General features: G+C 56.6%; 1 protein-coding gene across 5 annotated transcripts in view; it reads left to right on the plus strand.

Annotated features, from left to right (window-relative positions):
* Positions 1–18876, plus strand: part of UNC93A (unc-93 homolog A) — a 33765-nt gene that overhangs the window by 12117 nt on the left and 2772 nt on the right. For 2 of the 5 annotated variants that reach the window (XM_044923996.1, XM_006061361.3), the window contains exons 2-8: positions 409–538; positions 5041–5222; positions 6275–6504; positions 8475–8600; positions 10523–10737; positions 14235–14370; positions 15388–15519. In XM_044923996.1, coding sequence (XP_044779931.1) covers positions 452–538; positions 5041–5222; positions 6275–6504; positions 8475–8600; positions 10523–10737; positions 14235–14370; positions 15388–15519 — 1108 coding nt within the window. In that variant the 5' untranslated portion in view covers positions 409–451. Of the gene's footprint in view, positions 1–408; positions 539–5040; positions 5223–6274; positions 6505–8474; positions 8601–10522; positions 10738–14234; positions 14371–15387; positions 15520–18876 lie in introns of those variants that run through there. The other 3 variants (XM_044923998.1, XM_025294269.2, XM_044923997.1) reach the window with 3 other exon arrangements.

The raw sequence follows: 18876 nt of genomic DNA on the forward strand, positions 1-18876 counted from the left end.
TGGGTCTTACAATCATGTCAGCTCTTTTTCAGAAGTTGAATTATGGATCTTGAAGCTGACATGTATACTTTGTTCTTTAAGGTATTCACATATATCTAATTATGTAATGTAGGCAATTATACTATGTGATATGAAAATCATCACTTTCCCACATGGACCATATCTACTGGAAATTAACAGAAAAAAAGTTCTGGTCCACACAAGCTGATGAGAGTCCTAAGTGTCGCCTGGTTAGAAAGTGCAGAAAAGGCGAGTAACAGTGCTGGGGTGCCTCGTGGAGTCGGTGGTTATCAAGCTCATTAACTCTCAGCCGCCTCGGTGACTGCCGCACGCCTCACGCGGACTCCAGGACAGAACGTGACTTGTGGGTACCGGCTGCTCTCCCTGAGCCGGGCTGGTGTCTTTCAGGGAACTGCAGAGCCGCTCGGGCGTGACGCTCTCGGCCGGCGCCATGGAAGGGAACCTGAAGAACGTGCTCGTGCTGTCCTTTGGGTTTCTGCTGCTCTTCACTGCCTACGGAGGGCTGCAGAGCCTGCAGGTAGGTGTGCGACGGCCGCCTGACCTCCCCCTCGGGACAGCGAGGGACGTGGGGTGTGTGTCCGGGTCACCCTCCCCAGTCCTCTACTCAGACGGCGGCTCCCAGTTCCGCGCGATTGCGCAGCTGCTGGTGTCTGACCCTGGGACGAGGAGAGCTGGACTTGGGCGACGGGTTTGATAAAGTCTGCCTTGCCTTTTGTGGGTGAGACGAGACACAAGACTAATCCCTGTGAGTCTGTGGTCAGGGCAGTAACGCGAATTCATCGGAGGTCCGCATGGATTCCTGCTTGATCTGCCCCGGGTCGTTCCACTTTAAGTCTGACTTTTCACTGTGAATGAAGCCTTAAGGAACCGCCAGGGCTGGGCGGGAAGGGGCCAGTCATCATGCCCCTGGCGCCGCCTCCAGCAGCTCTGTGCCTTGGGTGCTGCCCCCAGTGAAGCGTTTGTAAGGTTTCTGATGACACGTGGCATGGTCTCGCAAGGTATGTCGGTCACGGACAAGGAGTAGGCAGCTCTGAGCGTGCGGTATTGAACCAGAATAGCGCATGGAAGGGGCTCCGAATCGGAGGGTCAAGACAGGAGTAGAGATTCAAACCTGTTCTCATTGTTACAGTGCAAACTCTGGACTTGTGGTTGATGAGGAAGCTCAAATTCAGCCCTGAACCCCAAGTTCCTGTTTCCTCATCTGGTCTCTATTCTGATTAAGCTCACAGAGAGTGAAATTTCAGCCCAGGGTGATGCCCAGAGTCAAGTTGAAGGGGAGGCACAGTCCCTTTCTTGCCAGGATCATCCGTGACTTTGCAGACATTGCTCAGAGCTCTGGGATATCGTGACATGCTAGCATGTGTGACGTGCCTGCGTTTTTGTGCTGCACTGAGCCCGTGTCGGATGTGGTGAGCGGCGTCTGGAAGGAGAGCTCAGCGAGAGTGTGGACCCATCAGCGCCACCGTCCGCACAGGAGGAAGTCGGCCAGGCCACTCTCCTTGGGCCCTGGCATGGGCTGATGGGTCAGAATTCTCAGGGAGCAGTTGTGATCTCATTGACAGCTGATTGGCCCCTGGACTTAGCAGCCGGGGCAGAGAGGGGAGCATGCCTCAGGATGTGCCAGGACTCCCAGCTCGCCGGCTGGGACCACGGGACTCGAGGATACACGCGATCTGAGGGCCTCCCCAGGAGTCTGTCAGAGCGGCCTCTGTGTGGAGGGAGCGTGCAGTTGATGGGATGCCACGTTGGCCTCCCAGTCTTTCCCAGGGCGCCTGCTGGGGGCCCGCTGTCACTGGCGTGGCCTCCTCCTCAGAAGACCAGAGATGTTGGAGAACCAGACCTCCGACGTGTCATGGGAGGAGCACACCTACCCCCTCACCCCGCTCTGTCCCTGCTAATCAGGCCGTATCTCCTCACCCACTGATCCAGAGCATGTCGTGTCTGAACGCTTGCAGCCGGGCCTGGCTTAAGAAACAGCATGTAAGGACAGCACGGATGTGGCCTTCAGGGTGGCTGACTCCCACGTTGGAGGGGTCTGCCTGCCTCCATCACTTCCTTCTGCTTTCATCTGCTTGGCATCATTCTCGGGCCCCAGAGAGGTACCAGAGGCGGCCATGCGCATGCTGGCGTCCCAGCCCTGGTCTGGATGTGGTCGTGCACTTGCCGGGGTTCCCGACACAGGTCTACACTGCCTCCCACACGAGCAGTCAGTCTCCTGTTTGTCGTTTGGGTCACAGTGTGAATGTCACCTTTCTCTTCCTCCTTCCCCGTGCCCGGGGTCCCATGTCTGGGAGAGGCAGCCCTGTGTGTGCACCCGGGGTCCTGTGGTTCACCCTGCACTGTGTGTGAATTCCACGAGGCTGGGCCCCCCACCACTGTGCCACTGTGTCCCTGCCTTAGACAGCGCTCAGCACGCTTGATGGCCATTTGGGGAGTGAAGTCGTTGACATGTGCTCATCTGCTTAAGCCCCCTCTGGGGTGCTCCACGGGCTTACAGATCTACTCCAGGTCCCCAGGACGGGGTCTGGGTCTCCCGCGGGTCTAGTCGTCCAGCCACATCTCCCTGGAAGAGAGCTTAGCGGCTCTGGCTGAAGCATCTGACTCTTCTGGGGTCTCTCCTCTCAGGATGGGGCCTCTGTAACCCACCCCCTAAACATCTGCCCCCCACTACACCTCCTGACGTTTCCCTGGTCACCCCCACGTCCTGCAGGTCTCACGCCTTCCAGAAAGTCTTCTGGCACGAGAAGGCCTGGCCTTCGTGTCCTCCTAGGAGCTTGGCCCCTGAGTCTCCCCGGCAGGGCTCACTGTCCCGTGCGGTGGCCTTTTGAGACATCACTGACATCTGACACCCGTGCAGGTGTTGTCTTTTCCTTGAGCAGCCCTGGAGCTGCGCATCAGTCGCCACGGTCCACGCTTGTGACTGATCAATCACCCGATCGACTTGCAGATCGAGCTGAGCGACCATTCTCACTGTTGAGTACAGGTCACTCCCACGGGCTTTTTCTTGGGCATGTATTTTGCAAGTTGGTTCTCCTCACATTTGCAAGGACAGGCCTTTGAATACGGTCACTCATGTAAGAGAGAGGGATTTGCTTTTGAAAATCGTTTCCCGTGTTGAATGTTGAGATCCAGCTTCCTTCCCAGAGGTGGGCAGTGGAGCGCTATGGTCAGTAACAGACATATTTGCTGATTGGCCGTGGGGCTGTGGGGGGGAAGGACATTCTAATGCAGAGCCCTGATGCCAGCTTCTCATTCGCACACGAAGGGGAAAGCTCACCAGTCAGGAGGCATCAGGCTCAAGTGTTAAGCAAGTAAGGGGCCCTGGCTGAGCCTGTTCTCTCTCTCCATGCTCCAGGAGACTAGTTATGAGCAGAAATTTCCAGGTAACCCTCACTTCACAGCAGACTATTCGACTTCTGACTTCCAACCAGATTTAGAATTTTAATGGGTCCAGTTCTTATTTTCAGTGTCAGTTAATTGGCCAACACGATTAAGTACCTACTGGGGGCAAGGCACTTGGGGAGAGTCAGAAAAAGCTCACCCCGCTTGAACTCAAGACCCTCGAAGACCTTTGACCTGCGCTTGGAGAAAGGGCACCACCTGGACAGAGGCGGATGGTCAGAGGGTGGGGCGGCTACCCTGAGGAAAAGAGCCCGTCCTGGAGTGAGAGCTCGGCCTGCGGGCCTGCAGTCTGCGGGGGGACTTCAGAGCGCCCGCGGGTGGTTGGGCCTCTGCTGTCTTTCTCGCGGGTGGGAAGGAAGGTGAACGGTGCCGCTGTTTACGTCTGGGTTTGGGGTCGTCTGGACTAGTTAGCCGGGTGTGCGACTCACACGGTGCGCGTCTCTCCTGAGGGGGCAGGGCCACCGTCCCAGCTGGAGGAGAAGGGACGCGGGAGCTCTCAGTTCAGTGTCTGCCTGCTGCTGACACTCAAGCCGAGGTGGTTTCCTGAGTCTGGGGCTCTGGCTTCTGCCGGGGAGGGACCCTGTCGGGGTCACGTTTCTCCTCTGCTGTCTGGTCAGTGGCCTGGAGCCCAGCAGGCGTCCCTCCACGAATGACTGCAGGGTCGGGCTGAGCAGGACATGGAGGAGGAGGAAACAGGGCCAAGAGGACCCTGGAGAGGGACGGTCTGGCTGCCGGGGGAGCACTTATCTTCTACCCCCCTCCTCCCCTCTTCTCTCCCCTCTTCCCCACCCCCTCCCCTTCCTTCTATTCCCCGTCCTCCCCCTCCTCTCTCCCCTCCCCCTCCTTTTGCTCCCTCCTCCTCCCAACCTCCCCAGCCCCTCTCCCTCCTCCCATTCCCCATCCCTCCCTCTCCTCCCCCTCCTCCTCCCCACCTCCTCCCCTCCTCCCCACCCTCTCCGCCTCCTCCCCACCCCCCCTCCAATTCCCATCCTCCTCCTCTCTCCCCTCCTCCCATTCCCCATCCTCCCCCTTTCCTCCCCCTCCTTTTTTCTCCCTCTTCCCCTCCCCCTCCCCTCCTCTCCTCCTTTCCTTTTATAAGTGAAATAAATAGAAGAAGCAATAGGGCTGGTTCTTCTTTCACAGCAAAAACCAAACGTCATCCCTGCCATGGCCCTTGCCAAGCGGGTCTGGTACCTGTCTGACCTTTTGGCCCCTTCACACTCAGGGCGCTGAGCACTCAAGTGAAAAACGACAGCACTGAGAAGCGTGCATCTGTGTCTACACAGCCTCAGACCGGAGCTCCTTGCTCAGCCGCAATGCTCATCTCCCGAGTAGCCTGGGGCCACCAGGGCTGCCGGCGCCTGGACGCCCTCTCCCCTCTCACCAGGGGGCGGGGTGGGGGGGGTGCTGCGGAAGCCTGAGCCCCCTACCCCGGCCGCCCCGAGGTCTCTGAGCTGCCGGGGGCCCTGGGCTGCCAGTCCCTAATCCACTGCCATCTCCTCTGCCCCCGTCCCTCGGCTGGAGGAGAGGAAGCCTGCCGCTGGGCCTCGGGGGTGGGGGGCGGCCCCGAGTGCCTGGCTCTGGCCTCGGACGCTGACGGCCGGTCGTGTCCCGCAGAGCAGCCTGTACAGCGAGGAAGGCCTGGGCGTGGCGGCGCTCAGCACGCTCTACAGCGGCATGCTGCTGTCCTCCATGTTCCTGCCGCCCATCCTCATCGGGAAGCTCGGCTGCAAGTGGACCCTCGTGCTCGCCATGTGCTGCTACGTGGCCTTCTCGCTGGGCAACTTCTACGCCAGCTGGTACGCCCGCTCCCAGCCACTGCCCGCACCCTGCCCCGCGCCAGGGGCAGGCCGTGGCCGCGTCCCCTGCTCTCCCCTCTGCTAGGCCGTGCTCCCCTGACCGCCATCCCCCTCCCCGCCTGATCTCTCCTCGGGCCCCCAGCTTCCCTCCTGGGCCAGGGAGGGCACTTTCATGGCCCCAGCAACGAGGGGGAGAAGCTGCCTAAGCTGTGGAGGGTGAATTTCAGGGAGACCGAGCAGAGTGTGACCTGGGCCAGACCTCACACGCTCACCCCATCACAGAGAGTGCATGTGGCAGGGCTGGAGCCGGTGTCCCGGGCTGCACCTGAGCTCTGCCTGCTCCAGGATGGACAGGGACCCTCAAGGGACCCTTGTTCCCAGGGGCAGGCTGCTCAAGTGTCTCCTAGAGGGACACCCCTTGTCATCCAGGATGTACTCATGTACTGTGAAGTCATGTCCCACTCTTTGAGACCCTGTGGACTGCACCCCACCAGGCTCCTCTGTCCGTGGGATTCTCCAGGCAAGAATACTGAAGTGGGTTGTCACTGCCTACTCCAGGGGGTCTTCCCAACCCAGGGATCAAACCCACTTCTCCTGCACTGCAGGTGGGGTCTTTACCGCTGAGCCGTCAGAGAAGCACACGGATATGATGGCTTCACGTCATTCCTTCTCTTGTTACCAGAGTTCTCAGACGGGATCCTTACTGCAGAGAGTGACAGACAGGGAGACGGGTGGATAGATGGATAATAAACCAGGTTTAATCTTCTGCCATTAGAATATCTAGAACCCGCCCAGTATTATCTGTGGTCCCAGCTCGCTGTAGCTGCATCCAAGCTCAAAAACACTGACACCAAATTTCACTCTTGCAAATGATCCTGAACCAGAAAACTGTCTGATTTTCTCATTCATCTGAGTCTGAGGACGACTCAGTCAAGCTGACCAACCCAACAACACAGTGACGCTTCCCTGGGCCGGGCCAGGAGCTTCCTCCTCCTCGGACAGAGGGAGGGAGGAAGGGGCCAAGGCAGCCCAGGTCCACTTTCGTCTCGCAGGTACACTTTGATCCCCACCTCCATCCTGGTGGGGCTTGGAGCCGCCGCCCTGTGGTCTGCACAGGGCACCTACCTCACCATCGTGGGCAACATGCAGGCGCGGAAGACGGGACAAGTCGGCAAAGACGTGGTCAACCAGTACTTTGGCATCTTCTTTCTCATATTCCAGTCGTCTGGCGTGTGGGGCAACTTGATCTCATCTCTCGTGTTTGGCCAGACGCCCACTCAAGGTAAGAGGAAGTGGGGACCACCCAGGGCCCCTGGCCCCTCCCCTCATGTCCTCATTCGGGACATGGACAGTTGTCACATGGGCCCCAAGACCTGCTTCTCAGACTGTCCCCTCCCCAGCTCCTCCCTGGACAGTCTGGGTGGGTCTGAGGGCCTGTCTGGTCCCCGGGTGCCTTGGCCGCCACTCCTTAGGGAGGGTGCCCTGGGAACTGAGGATCACTACCTGTGGAATGCAAATTCATGGAGTCCTTCAGTTCAGTTCAGTGGCTCAGTGGTGTCCGACTCTTTGCAACCCATGGACCGCAGCACACCAGGCCTCACTGTCCATCACCAACTCCCAGAGTTTACTCAAACTCATGTCCATTGAGTTGGTGATGCCATCCAACCATCTCATCGTCTGTCGTCTCCTTCTCCTCCCGCCTTCAATCTTTCCCAGCATCAGGATCTTTTCAAGTGAATCAGTTCTTCACATCAGGTGGCCAAAGTATTGGAGTTTCAGCTTCAGCATCAGTCCTTCCAATGAACACCCAGGACTGATCTCCTTTAGGGTGGACTGGTTGGATCTCCTTGCAGTCCAAGGGACTCTCAAGAGTCTTTTCCAACACCACAGTTTAAAAGCATCAATTCCTTGGCGCTCAGCTTTCTTTATGGTCCAACTCTCATATCCATACACATCCATGGAGTCCTTACTATCCTATAGACTAAGAATGGTTTCCGTGAATTTATTTTCGTGCTGAATCAATTCATTCACCAGCGTTTTCAATATTACACAAAAGGCCACTATCCCCAGCAGATTTGAACACTTGATGACCAGGGTCTTAACTTTTCTCTCTGCCCGGCCTCACCCAGACAGAGTTACGGAGTGTGTCTGTTTTACACCTGCACACTTTGCTGTCTGAAGACTCCAACCAAGGACAGAGGAAATGCGTGTCTTCAGTTCTCACAGGAAGCTTTATTAGAGGGGAAGAAGTGCTAACTCTCCTGTTATCAGGAATCTGTCTCTCTGCCTTGATCCTCTGTACTGCTCATCCACTCAAGTCCCAGCTTTCGGAAGTAAGAATCTTTCCTCCCTTTTTGCTCACATGGTGTCTGCCATCCTTGCTGAGTACATCCGCAGAGGGAAATCGCAGGGTTGACAGACACCAATCATCACTCAGCATTGCCAGAACCCTCAGCAACTGACCAACGGAACCATGTTCAGGCTCTGACATGACTGGTGTGGGGCGTGAACAGGTTCACTCTTAAAGATATGCAGACAAGTCAGCTTAATCTCTCCGTGGTCACTGGACACAGAATTTGAGGGCTGGAAGGCCCGCTGGGAGCCTTGCGAGGCTTCCCCACCTCCCTGTGCCTCCAGCCTCCAGGCTGCTGCCTTGTCCCCAGCTGCCGCCTTGTCCCCGGCTGCACACCTCCCGAGCCACAGGGATGCTGCAGCGTCTCGTGCACTGAGATCAGTATTATGGGAACGATGAGACCCTGAGGACGCTTGTCTGGGACATGTGTCCCCTTTCTTCAGAGATTCGATGTAGGTCTACTGAGAGTCACTGATCGCTCACATGTCATTCTTTTTACAGCTAAGAAAACAACATTCAGAGAAAACACGAACGAACCTGCCCACAGTGACGGGTCTCTTTACAGATGAGTCTGAGAACCCAGTGGGCCTGACACCCAGTCTAACATACCCTATTTATAATTCTGAAAAGTGGAAAACTTTTAATGAAGTTAGCAACGCAATATAACCAGTAGCCAGCATTTATTCCACACAGGTCTGGAGTGTCTTAAAATCAAGCATATAGACGTTTCTGAGGAGAGACGTGTCTGAGACACTGGATGGAACAACCCCCGTGGTTGGCTCTGACCCCTGGTGGGTCTCACGCTCCATGTGGCCACACTCCCCCCGGCGCCTCCTTCCGTGTGTCCTGTCTCCTGTCACAAGTTCCCCATGTCCTCAGTTGGCCTCTCTGCTTCACAGGGACCATCCCGGAGGAGCAGCTGCAGGCCTGCGGGGCCAGCGACTGCTTGATGGCCACGGTGCCCACCAACAGCACGAAGCGGCCCTCCCAGGACCTCATCTACACACTCATGGGCATCTACACAGGTACGTGCCGGCCCCAGAACCCGGGCAAAGCAAGACCTTCCCAGGTCAAAAAGACCACCTTCCCAGGGCTCGGATGATCTGAGCTTAACTGCACACGCCCCTCAGAATGCGTTCAGCTGGGTGGTGCCCGGGGCCTTCCCACATGAAACCCAGGGCAGCAGCTTCTGCTGTCGGAGTTCTCGCTTGATGATGGAACCAGCCCCACGTCTGCACCATCCAGGCCTAGGGTCATCACGTGTACTTACTGAAATTCTAATTAACTAAAGCAAGATGACTCTTCCGAGGTCACACAGCAGCCACATTCCAAGTGCTCAGTGGCCACTCGGGGCTGTGGCCGCCCTGTCGGGTGGCATTGAGGTGGCCCACGGCCTTGGTGAATCAGCTACTTGTAGGGCTTCCCTGGAGGCTCAGATGGCAATGAATCTGCCTGTAATGCGGGAGACCCAGGTTCAGTCCCTGGGCCAAGAAGATCCCCTGGAGGAAGGCATGGCAACCTACTCCAGTGTTCTTGCCTGGAGAATCCCATGGACAGAGGAGCCTGGTGGGCTACAGTCCATGGGGTCACAAAGAGTCAGACATGACTGAGTGAATGTCACACTTCACACTTCAACCACATCTGGTTGGATTTGGAAGTCCAAAATCTTGGGCTTATCACCTTTTTTTGAAGCATATACTTAAATGACTTCTCCTGAGAGGCTGGGGTTGGGCGGGCATCTCCCACTGCCCAATCTGTGAAGCCTGTGGCTCCCACTGCTGGTCACAGGGCAGCAGAAGGTGCTGGACATTGGAAATTTGTGAAGAGATGGCTGCCCAAGGGGAGTGAGTTCCTATGATGGCTCTTATCCTTGCTGTTCAGACAATTAGTCGTGTCTGACTCTTTGCGACCCCACAGACTGCAGCACGCCAGGCTTCCCTGTCCTTCTTCATCTTCTGGAGCTTGCTCAAACTCATGTTCATTGAGTCAGTGATGCCATCCAACCATCTCATCCTCTGTTGTCCCCTTCTCCTCTTGCCTTCAATCTTTCCCAGCATCAGGGTCTTTTCCAATGAGTCAGCTCTTCGCATCAGGTGGTCAAAGTATTGTAGTTTCAGCTTCAGCATCAACCCTTCCAATGAATATTCAGGGTTGACTTCCTTTAGGATTGACTGGTTTGATCTCTTATCCTTAGACACTTATTTGAATGGAAAATTTCTAAATGACTCCACTACTTTGGGCGTATCTTTAGATTAGGTGTTTTGGGGTTTTTTTTTTTTTGGTGTCCATTTGAAGAAAATTTAAGGATATTCTTTATCATTCTTGAATTTTGGAATCTGTGAAGGTCTTGGATTGTATCCTTCTTAATGACCATGAGTCTGATAAGAGTCAGATTTGATGGGACTGAGTGCAGATGCCACTGGGAATCAAAGGCCAAGAGGCCATGTGCACGGTTGGCTTGTCTCCATGGTGAGATCAGCTGCCACCAATACTCTCATCTCTTTCAAAGTCACTTCCACATCAGAGGCACCAAGGGGACCCTTTACATTGACAAACCAGAATGAGGACTAGAGGTGGGGCCCAGAAACCAGGCAGATGAGGTCCTGACTGTTGGTGACCTTAGAGGCCAGATGTGCATTCAACTAATTGAAATTAGTTGAACAGGATGAGAGTTTTGAACAAAGCTCTCAGTTGAGCAGTAGTTACATCTTCTTGGGAAATTGGGTTCTAGGGCAGCTCTGATGGGGAGGTGGTATCCAAGCCGGGTACTGAAAGATGAGTAGGAGTTTACCAGGCAGAGAAGGAGAGATGAGTGGGCGCTGAAGGCAGAGAAGCCCCAGAGGGAGCCAGCGGGGCTGGAGGCCAGATGGCAAGGCGGGGAGCCCGTGTGCATGTGCGGGGCCCCTGGAGCCCCACACGGCAGCCTGTCCCCTCCCTGTCCTTTCAGGGTGTGGTTTCCTGGCGGTCCTGCTCATGGCTGTGTTTCTGGAACCCGTAAGAGATGCTCAGCCGGAAGGTGAGGGCGAGAAGCAGGCGCCCCCTTTCTGGTCCACTTTGCTGTCGACATTTAAGCTGCTCAGAGACAAGCGCCTGCGTCTCCTGATCCTGCTGCCGATGCTCAGTGGGTTCGAGCAAGCCTTCCTGTCGGGCGACTACACGCGGGTAAGAGAGGGGCCGGCTGGCGGGCGGCTCAGGGCTCCCTGGGCTGCACGCTGCCCTTCCGGCCTCGGGGGAGCTGCCCATGGGGCTGGATGTGAGCTCACCTGGCCTGGGACCTTCCCAGGGACGCCTCTCGCTTGAGATGTGTCTCCAGGTAAAGGACCAAAGCCGCTCGGCAGTCGTTGCCATGACCCTTATTTACCTGCATCTCACCCTGTGTCCTTGTCTTGGAGTGGAAAATAGAGAAAACACTGAAATTCCTTGCTACCTAGCTTTTAAAAAATTTTTATTCTAAAGTCTAGTTGATTTACAGTGCTGTGTTACTCTCGGGTGTGGAGCGGAGTGGTTCAGTTATACATCTATATGTATAATTCTTTCTCAAACTCTTTTCCCATTTAGGTTATTGCAGAATTTTGAGCAGAGGTCCCTGTGCTGTGCAGGAGGTCCTTGTTGGTTATCCACTTTAAATATAGCAGTGTGCAAATGTCCACCCCAGACTCCCTAACTGTCCCTTCTCCCCATTCTTCCCCTGCTGGCTACCAGAAGTTCGTTCTCTAAGTCTCTGAGTCTGTTTCTGTTTTGTGAATGAGTTCATGTGTATTATTTATCATGTGATACTTGTCTTTCTCTGGCCAACTTCACATAGTATTATAATCTCTAGTCGCATCCATGTTGCTACCAATGACGTTATTTCATCCTTTTTATGGTTGAGTAATAGTCCATCTATTTCTGCTTTATTGATGATGCCAAAGCCTTTGACTGTGTGGATCACAATAAACTGTGGAAAATTCTGAAAGAGATGGGAATACCAGACCACCTGACCTGCCTCTTGAGAAATTTGTATGCAGGTCAGGAAGCAACAGTTAGAACTGGACATGGAACAACAGACTGGTTCCAAATAGGAGAAGGAGTACATCAAGGCTGCATATTGTCACCCTTCTTATTTAACTTCTATGCATCATGAGAAACGCTGGACTGGAAGAAGCACAAGCTGGAATCAAGATTGCCGGGAGAAATATCAATAATCTCAGATATGCAGATGACACCACCCTTATGGCAGAAAGTGAAGAGGAACTAAAAAGCCTGTTGATGAAAGTGAAAGAGGAGAGTGAAAAAGTTGGCTCAACATTCAGAAAACGAAGCTCATGGCATCCGGTCCCATCACTTCATGGCAAATAGATGGGGAAACAGTGTCAGACTTTATTTTTTGGGGCTCCAAAATCACTGCATATGGTGACTGCAGCCATGAAATTAAAAGACGCTTACTCCTTGGAAGGAAAGTTATGACCAACCTAGATAGCATATTCAAAAGCAGAGACATTACTTTGCCAACAAAGGTTCGTCTAGTCAAGGCTGTGGTTTTTCCTGTGGTCATGTATGGGTGTGAGAGATGGACTGTGAAGAAAGCTGAGTGCCAAAGAATTGATGCTTTTGAACTGTGTGGTGTTGGAGAAGACTCTTGAGAGTCCTTTGGACTGCAAGGAGATCCAACCAGTCCATTCTGAAGATCAGCCCTGGGATTTCTTTGGCAGGAATGAGGCTAAAGCTGAAACTCCAGTACTTTGGCCACCTCATGCGAAGAGTTGATTCATTGGAAAAGACTCTGATGCTGGGAGGGATTGGGGGCAGGAGGAGAAGGGGACGACAGAGGATGAGATGGCTGGATGGCATCACTGACTCGATGGATGTGAGTCTGAGTGAACTCTGGGAGATGGTGATGGACAGGGAGGCCTGAAGTGCTGTGATTCATGGGGGTCCCAAAGAGTCAGACACGACTGAGCTACTGAACTGAACTGAACTGAGTAATTAGCGATGTTGAGCATCTTTTCACGTGCCTCTTGCTCCTCTGTATGTCCTCTCTGGAGAAAAGTCTATTTGGGCCCTTACCTAGTTTTTGAATATTGAGTTACAATCTAGAAACGGAGGTGGCTCAGCATGGTTACCCTGGCTACTCAGATGACCTTTACCTGGATGCCCACCTGACCCCTGCACTGTCTGCCCACTTTGTTCCTAGAGGGGGTCCTTCTTTAGGCGTGGCTGGAGCGGAGCCCCTTGTCTGGCTGGCCACCTTTATTGAGGGTCTCTCCCCGACCCCCTGTCTCTGGAGCCCCTGCCTAGGTGCTGTCCTGGAGACCCCGGTGGGATGTTGTAGAAGGGATGTCACAGACAGGGATGGTAGAGAGAAGGTTTTTGCCCAAAAAGTATGGGAGAGGAGCTGGGCATTGGAGGGAGACAGCCAGGGCCAAGGCTGGACCCTCCGGCCTGTCTCGAGAGGCCTGCCCCCTAGGACCACCACTCTTCCTCCAGGGAACTTCCACTCCAGCCCCGCTATGGCTCCTTCCCAGGACGGGCTGCCAAACTGGCAGGAGAAAAGGCAGGGTACGGATTTGAGTTCCAGATAAACCACAAACTCCCCTTGGTGTACGGCCCTGCATGTTCGGGCACCCGGGGCTGCCTGTGGCCTCCGCTCTGAGGACTGTCCCATTGGAGACCTGGAGTTTCCAAGAACAAGCGGGATGTAGCCGAGTCCCTGGGTCTGGATGCAGCCACTCCCCTCGGACTTGTCACAGACCACCGCCCGTGAGCTCAGGCACGGCCCGCAGCAGCCGGGAGCCAGGGGCCTCCTGATGTGTCTGTCCTGATTCTGTGGGGACGGGGCACGGTGTGAGAGCTGCAGCCCTTGAGCCCTGGTCCCCCTGGGCCCCTCCGCCCCCCACCTCCCGGGTCTGGGGCAGGAAGTCTTTCTGTTCTTCTCATCTCTACGGAGATTCCTTTCCTTCTCCTTCCATCTTCTTTTTCATTAAGACATTATTTTTTAGAGCAGTTTTAGGTTTACGTCAAAACTGAGCAGAAATTACAGAGATTTCCTGTACCCGCCACCCCCCGGCCCCACCCGGCCACGGCCCCTCCCCCACTGTCTACAGTCCATCTGTCTACAGTCCATCTGTCTACAGTCCATCTGTCCATTGTCACAACTGGCTCACCCACAGGGACACGTTCTCGTCACCCCGCGTCCAGCGTCTCCCTGGGGGCTCGCTCTTGGTGTGGGTGTTCTCGGGGTTTGGACACAGGCATGATGACATCATGATCGTATCTTTCAGAGCAGCTTCAAGGCCCTAAAGCCCCCCGAGCCCCCCGCTCACCCCCAGGTCTGTCCTCAGCCAGCCGCCCACAGGCAGGAGGGGCAGGGCCCGCCCCAGGAGAAGACCTCAGACTCGGAAGGGCAGCGCCACGCCTGCGGTGCAGGGACACGGGGACGAGGTCTGTCCAGACCGTCCCGTTAGCGCTCACTCAAAAGCGGCGCCAGGACTGTCCCCGCCCTGGGAGCGGGAGGCCGGACAAGCTTCCAGGCAGCTCAGCAGCCAGCAGTCACACTGCAGACGGCGTTATAGCACAGCCTGGGCTCCCTGACTCGGATGAGCCCCCAGAGCGCTGCGGCTTCCGCGCCGGCCCCGAGCGGGGCGAGGCTGGCGCGGGTGACCATCTGTCCTCTCCCGCAGTCCTACACCACCTGCGCCCTGGGGATCCAGTTCGTGGGCTACGTGATGATCTGCTTCGGGGCCGTCGACGCCCTGTGCTCCGTGCTCTTCGGAAGGCTGGCCCGGCACACCGGCAGGACCGCACTCTTTGCGCTGGGTAGGCAGATGCTGGGCGCAGCCTGGGGAGGGTCCGGCTGCACTGTGGGCGGTTGCAGCCTGTGTGAAGAGGGCCGGGGTTGGGGTGAGGAGGGTGGTCTCTGGAGGCACACAAACTGGGGGAGACGGAGGTCAGGCGGGAGGCAGGGGGCCTCCCAGGAGGAGGAGATATTGGTTCAGGCGCTGGATGAAGCTGATTGTCTAAACACACATCCCCTTCTGCTTCCCCTGGGGGACCAAGCAGCAGCAGAGACAAGGTGAGAAATGAGGGTGTTCAAGGAAAGAGCTAGCTCACAGTGACATGCCTGAGGGTCTGTGGTGACGCAGGGAGAGGGAGGGGAAGCCATAACATAGTGCTGGCCGAGGCCCGAGTCATTCTCTTCTTACTGAGGAACAGAGATGCCTAGTAACTCGCTCAGGGTCATGCAGCCCCAGGAAACCCCGGAGGCACCTGCTCCACGTGCTCCTCAGCCGCCCTGGAGGGTCACAGGCTGCTCTGTCCCCCCGGTCGGGGGGCATCACAGGGCCTGCCGACTCACGAAGCCGAGACCTCGGGTCGTGAGGACAAAGCCGGGAGGAGCGAGGAGGCCCTGCCCCCAGCCCCTGCTCCCCATCCTGCTTGGAAGGCCCCGCTCCCAGGCTGGGGGGCCCTCCTCCCCTCCCCTCCCCATGCCCCCCCCACTCAGTGAGAGAAGCAGGGATCCCCACTAATGAAGAAGCCCAGTGTCTCCCACCCTGAGCCCCCACAATCTGGGCCCTCCTCTGCCCAGCAAGATGACACTTTGCTCTAAGACGCAGAGGTGCGTCACCCCAAGGCTCCCCCGCCGTTGCCCCTGTGGAGGCCAGAGGCAGGCAGAGTCCCGCACCTGCCAAGGATGCCCCCTGGCAGCCTGCACGGGTCAGGTCAAAGGCACCGGAGAAAGCAGGCAGCAGTAGTCTAGGGAGCAGGGGATCGGAGGCTCGGCCTGCGGCTCCGAGGGTCTCAGAGGAGCCCCCTGTCCCCCGCCCCCACCCCCAGGGGCCGTGACCCAGCTGGCCTGCATCATTGCCCTCCTGCTGTGGAAGCCACACCCCAGCCAGCTGCCCGTGTTCTTCGTGTTCCCCAGCCTCTGGGGCATGGCCGACGCGGTCTGGCAGACACAGAACAATGGTGAGTGCCTGGCGCACAGCCGGCCTGCTCAGGGGACCCCAGCTTGGCCGGCTGTGCAGGGCTCAGGGCCGCTGAGGGAGATGGGGAGACACGCGTCAAGGAGCAGGGGAGACACGCGTCAAGGAGCAGGGGCCGGAGGGCAGGCCCCACTTCCTTCTGTGGAATTGGATCCACGAAGAAGCCCGGGAGAAAAGGCACTGGAGTGCGCAGCTATCCTTGCTAACGTGACCGTCCCATCGTGGCACCCCCCAGACGAGCTCCGAGCTCCTCTGGGCAGAGCGATGTCCTGCCCTTCTGTCTGGGCAGAAGGGCTTCTGTCTGCTCTCAGTGGAGGTGTGGGGAGGAGCCAAAGCTTACAGGTTACCATGACAACGTCCCTCAGTGGACGGGGAGAACTGAGTTGGGGGTGGGAGGGGTCAGTTTCATCTTCATCTTGGGGGTCACCCCCAAATCCCGTCCTGTCTGATTGTCCTCTGCAGCGGGGAGCCTGGGGCAGGCCGGAAGGGAGCCGTCTCTAACAGCACCCTGCAGAGGGGGGTGGGGCTTGTAAACAAGAGACGTGCGCTGCTCAGGGTTTTGGGTTGGGTGTCCAGGATGAAGGCACCATGGATTCGGGGTCTGAAGGACCCACCTCCTGGCTCATAAACATCTCACTGAGTCCTCGGTGGACACAGGGGCGAGGGGGGCAATTGGGGGTCCCCTTCACAAGGGCACTCTAACCCCGAGAGCTCCCCCCACCACCTCATCGCTTCCAGAGACCACCTCCCAACACTGTCACCTGGGGTTTCAGCCTCTGTATTTAGGGGGAACTGTGAGGACAGGCTGGCTGCAGTGCTGAAGGCGAGGGCGGCGGCTGGCCCGATCTGGGGCCGACCTGCCTGGTGAAGGGGCTGGGTTCACCCAGCACCCTCGGAAGCAGCAGCAGGGGTTTACAGCTGGGGACGGGGGTAGGGTGAGCTGCTGCCGCACCACAGGGGGATGTGGGGACGTGCAGGGGTTTGCCGCGCAGAGGGCCGTGCTGAGAAGGGGCTGAGCGGCAGAGCTGCTGGACACAGGGAGGAAAGGAAGCCAGGACAGGCCAGGACCTGGCAGTCCCGGGGCCGGGCTGGACATCGGGACTCCCGGGCTGCAGGCGGCTGGCAAGCCCCCAGACAGCAGGGTTGGAGGCGTCCACTGAAAGGCTTGGCTTGGGCTTGAATAGGACAGAGGACCCTGATCAGGGGGACCCAGCCCTGAAAGGGGTTGCCCTGGGCTTGTGTAGCAGTAATGTTGTTGTTGCTGTTATTGTTCAGTCGCCGAATCATGTTCGACTCTTTGCGACCCCATGAACTGCAGCATACCAGGCCTCCCTGTCCCTCATCATCTCCCAAAGTTTGCCCAAGTTCATATCCACTGAATCAGTGATGCCATCCAACCATCTCATCCTCTGTCATCCCCTTCTCCTGCCACTTTCAATCTTTCCCAGCATCAGGGTCTTTTCCAATGAGTCAGCTCTTCCCATCAGGTGGCCAAACTATTGGAGCTTCAGCTTTATCATCAGTCCTTCCAATGAATATTCAGGACTGATTTCCTTTAGGATTGACTGGTTTGATCTCCTCACAGTCCAAGGGACTCTGAAGAGTCTTCTCCAACATCACAGTTCAAAAGCACCAATTTTTCAGCACTCAGCTTTCTTTATGGTCCAACTCTCACATCCATACATGACCACTGGAAAAACCATAGCCTTGACGAGACGGACTTTTGTGGGCAAAGTGCTGTCTCTGCTTTTTAATGTGCTGTCTAGGTTTGCCACAGCCTTTCTCCCAAGAAGCAAGCACCTTCTAATTTCATGGCTACAGTCACCATCCACAGAGATTTTGGAGCAAGAGAAAATCTGATTATTAATCTTCAATGCCAAGTGAAGGGCTGTGAGGAGAGGAGAAGGGGCGCAGGGGACAGAGGGCAGCTGAGAGGTGGAGAGGGCACCCAACAGGGGCAGGTGGGGACAGGGGGCTGAGGGCCTCCAGGCCGGGAGGGGAGGGGTCCCCTTTCTCTGGAAAGTGTGGGAAGGCAGTCAGCATGAAGGACAGGAAGACTATCACTCTGGGGAAAGGAGTTGAGTTCAGGCCTGAGAGTCCCGGCTTCCTGGAGGAGCCACAGCCAGGACGCCCTAACATGACAGGGGGCACTGACTGCGGGCCGGCGGGTTGATCCCGCGAGGATTCACTCATGATGCGGCCCGGCGGGTGGCGTCACCCCCACGGCACCTCACCCAGCAGAAGGGCAGCGCCTGAAGAGGTCTGGGCTGGAGCAGCGAGGGGCTCGGGAGGGCAGGGTCTCCCAGAACCCACCTGGCTGGGGGGGCGGGAGTGCCGAGGCCCCAGGAGGTGAGCCATCTCTGCAGCCAACAAGCCACCGAGGGGTGAGCCGGGGCCCCAGGGGCAGATCTGGCTCAGAAGGGAGCTTCTTCCCTTGGAAACACCACCCACTGTCCAGCCCTCATCAGGGAAACACCTGGGACTGGAAAGTAGGTCAGGCCCAGCCACAAACAAGCCAGCAGCCTCCATTTCCGGGAACGGGGGCCTGGCTGCTGTCCCTGCACCCAGGGGTGTCACACACGTGGCCTCGGCATTCCAGGACGGCCCCTCCTTAGCATCTGAGTTGGTGCCGGCCTGTGAAACAGCTGAGGAAACATCCCCGAGCAAACCCAAGGCCGTTGGAATCAAGGGGTTTGGCTTTCACAGCTTTTCTCCTGCCTCCACGATGCAGGACGCGCTCCTGGAGTTCTGAGCCAGGTGACGGAGGTCTGCTCGGCTCAGTGCAGACTGCTGTGTTTGGACAAAGGGCAGCTGGTGGAAGCGGTGACAGATTAGCCGCAGGTGGGTCTGTTGCTCAACAGAGGAAATGCCTGAGTCGGTAGAGGAGACAAAGAGAAACCACGCTTGCTTTTCTTGACAATCCGGACTGTAAGTCAGTGAGAGGTCCTGACAGCCCCGGAGGACTCAGCGATCATCAGGAGAGAGCGCCTCCACGTCCCCGTGCAGGGGCAAGGGAGCCCCACTGTTTATACCCCAGTGCTTCTGCCGACTTGCTCTCTCATTAACTGACTTCCCTGAGCTCAGCTAACTTTTTGAAGTGTTTACATGAAGAATTGATGCTTTTGAACTGTGGTGTTGGAGAAGGCTCTTGAGAGTCCCTTGGACTGCAAGGAGATCCAACCAGTCCATCCTAAAGGAGATCAGTCTTGAGTGTTCATTGGAAGGACTTATGTTGAAGCTGAAACTCCAATATTTTGGCCACCTGATGCAGAGAGCTAACTCATTGGAAAAGACCCTGATGCTGGGAAAGATTGAGGGCAGGAGGAGAAGGGGACGACAG

This window comes from Bubalus bubalis, chromosome 10 (genome assembly GCF_019923935.1).
Source record: "Bubalus bubalis isolate 160015118507 breed Murrah chromosome 10, NDDB_SH_1, whole genome shotgun sequence".
NCBI classification, from domain to species: Eukaryota; Metazoa; Chordata; class Mammalia; order Artiodactyla; family Bovidae; genus Bubalus; species Bubalus bubalis.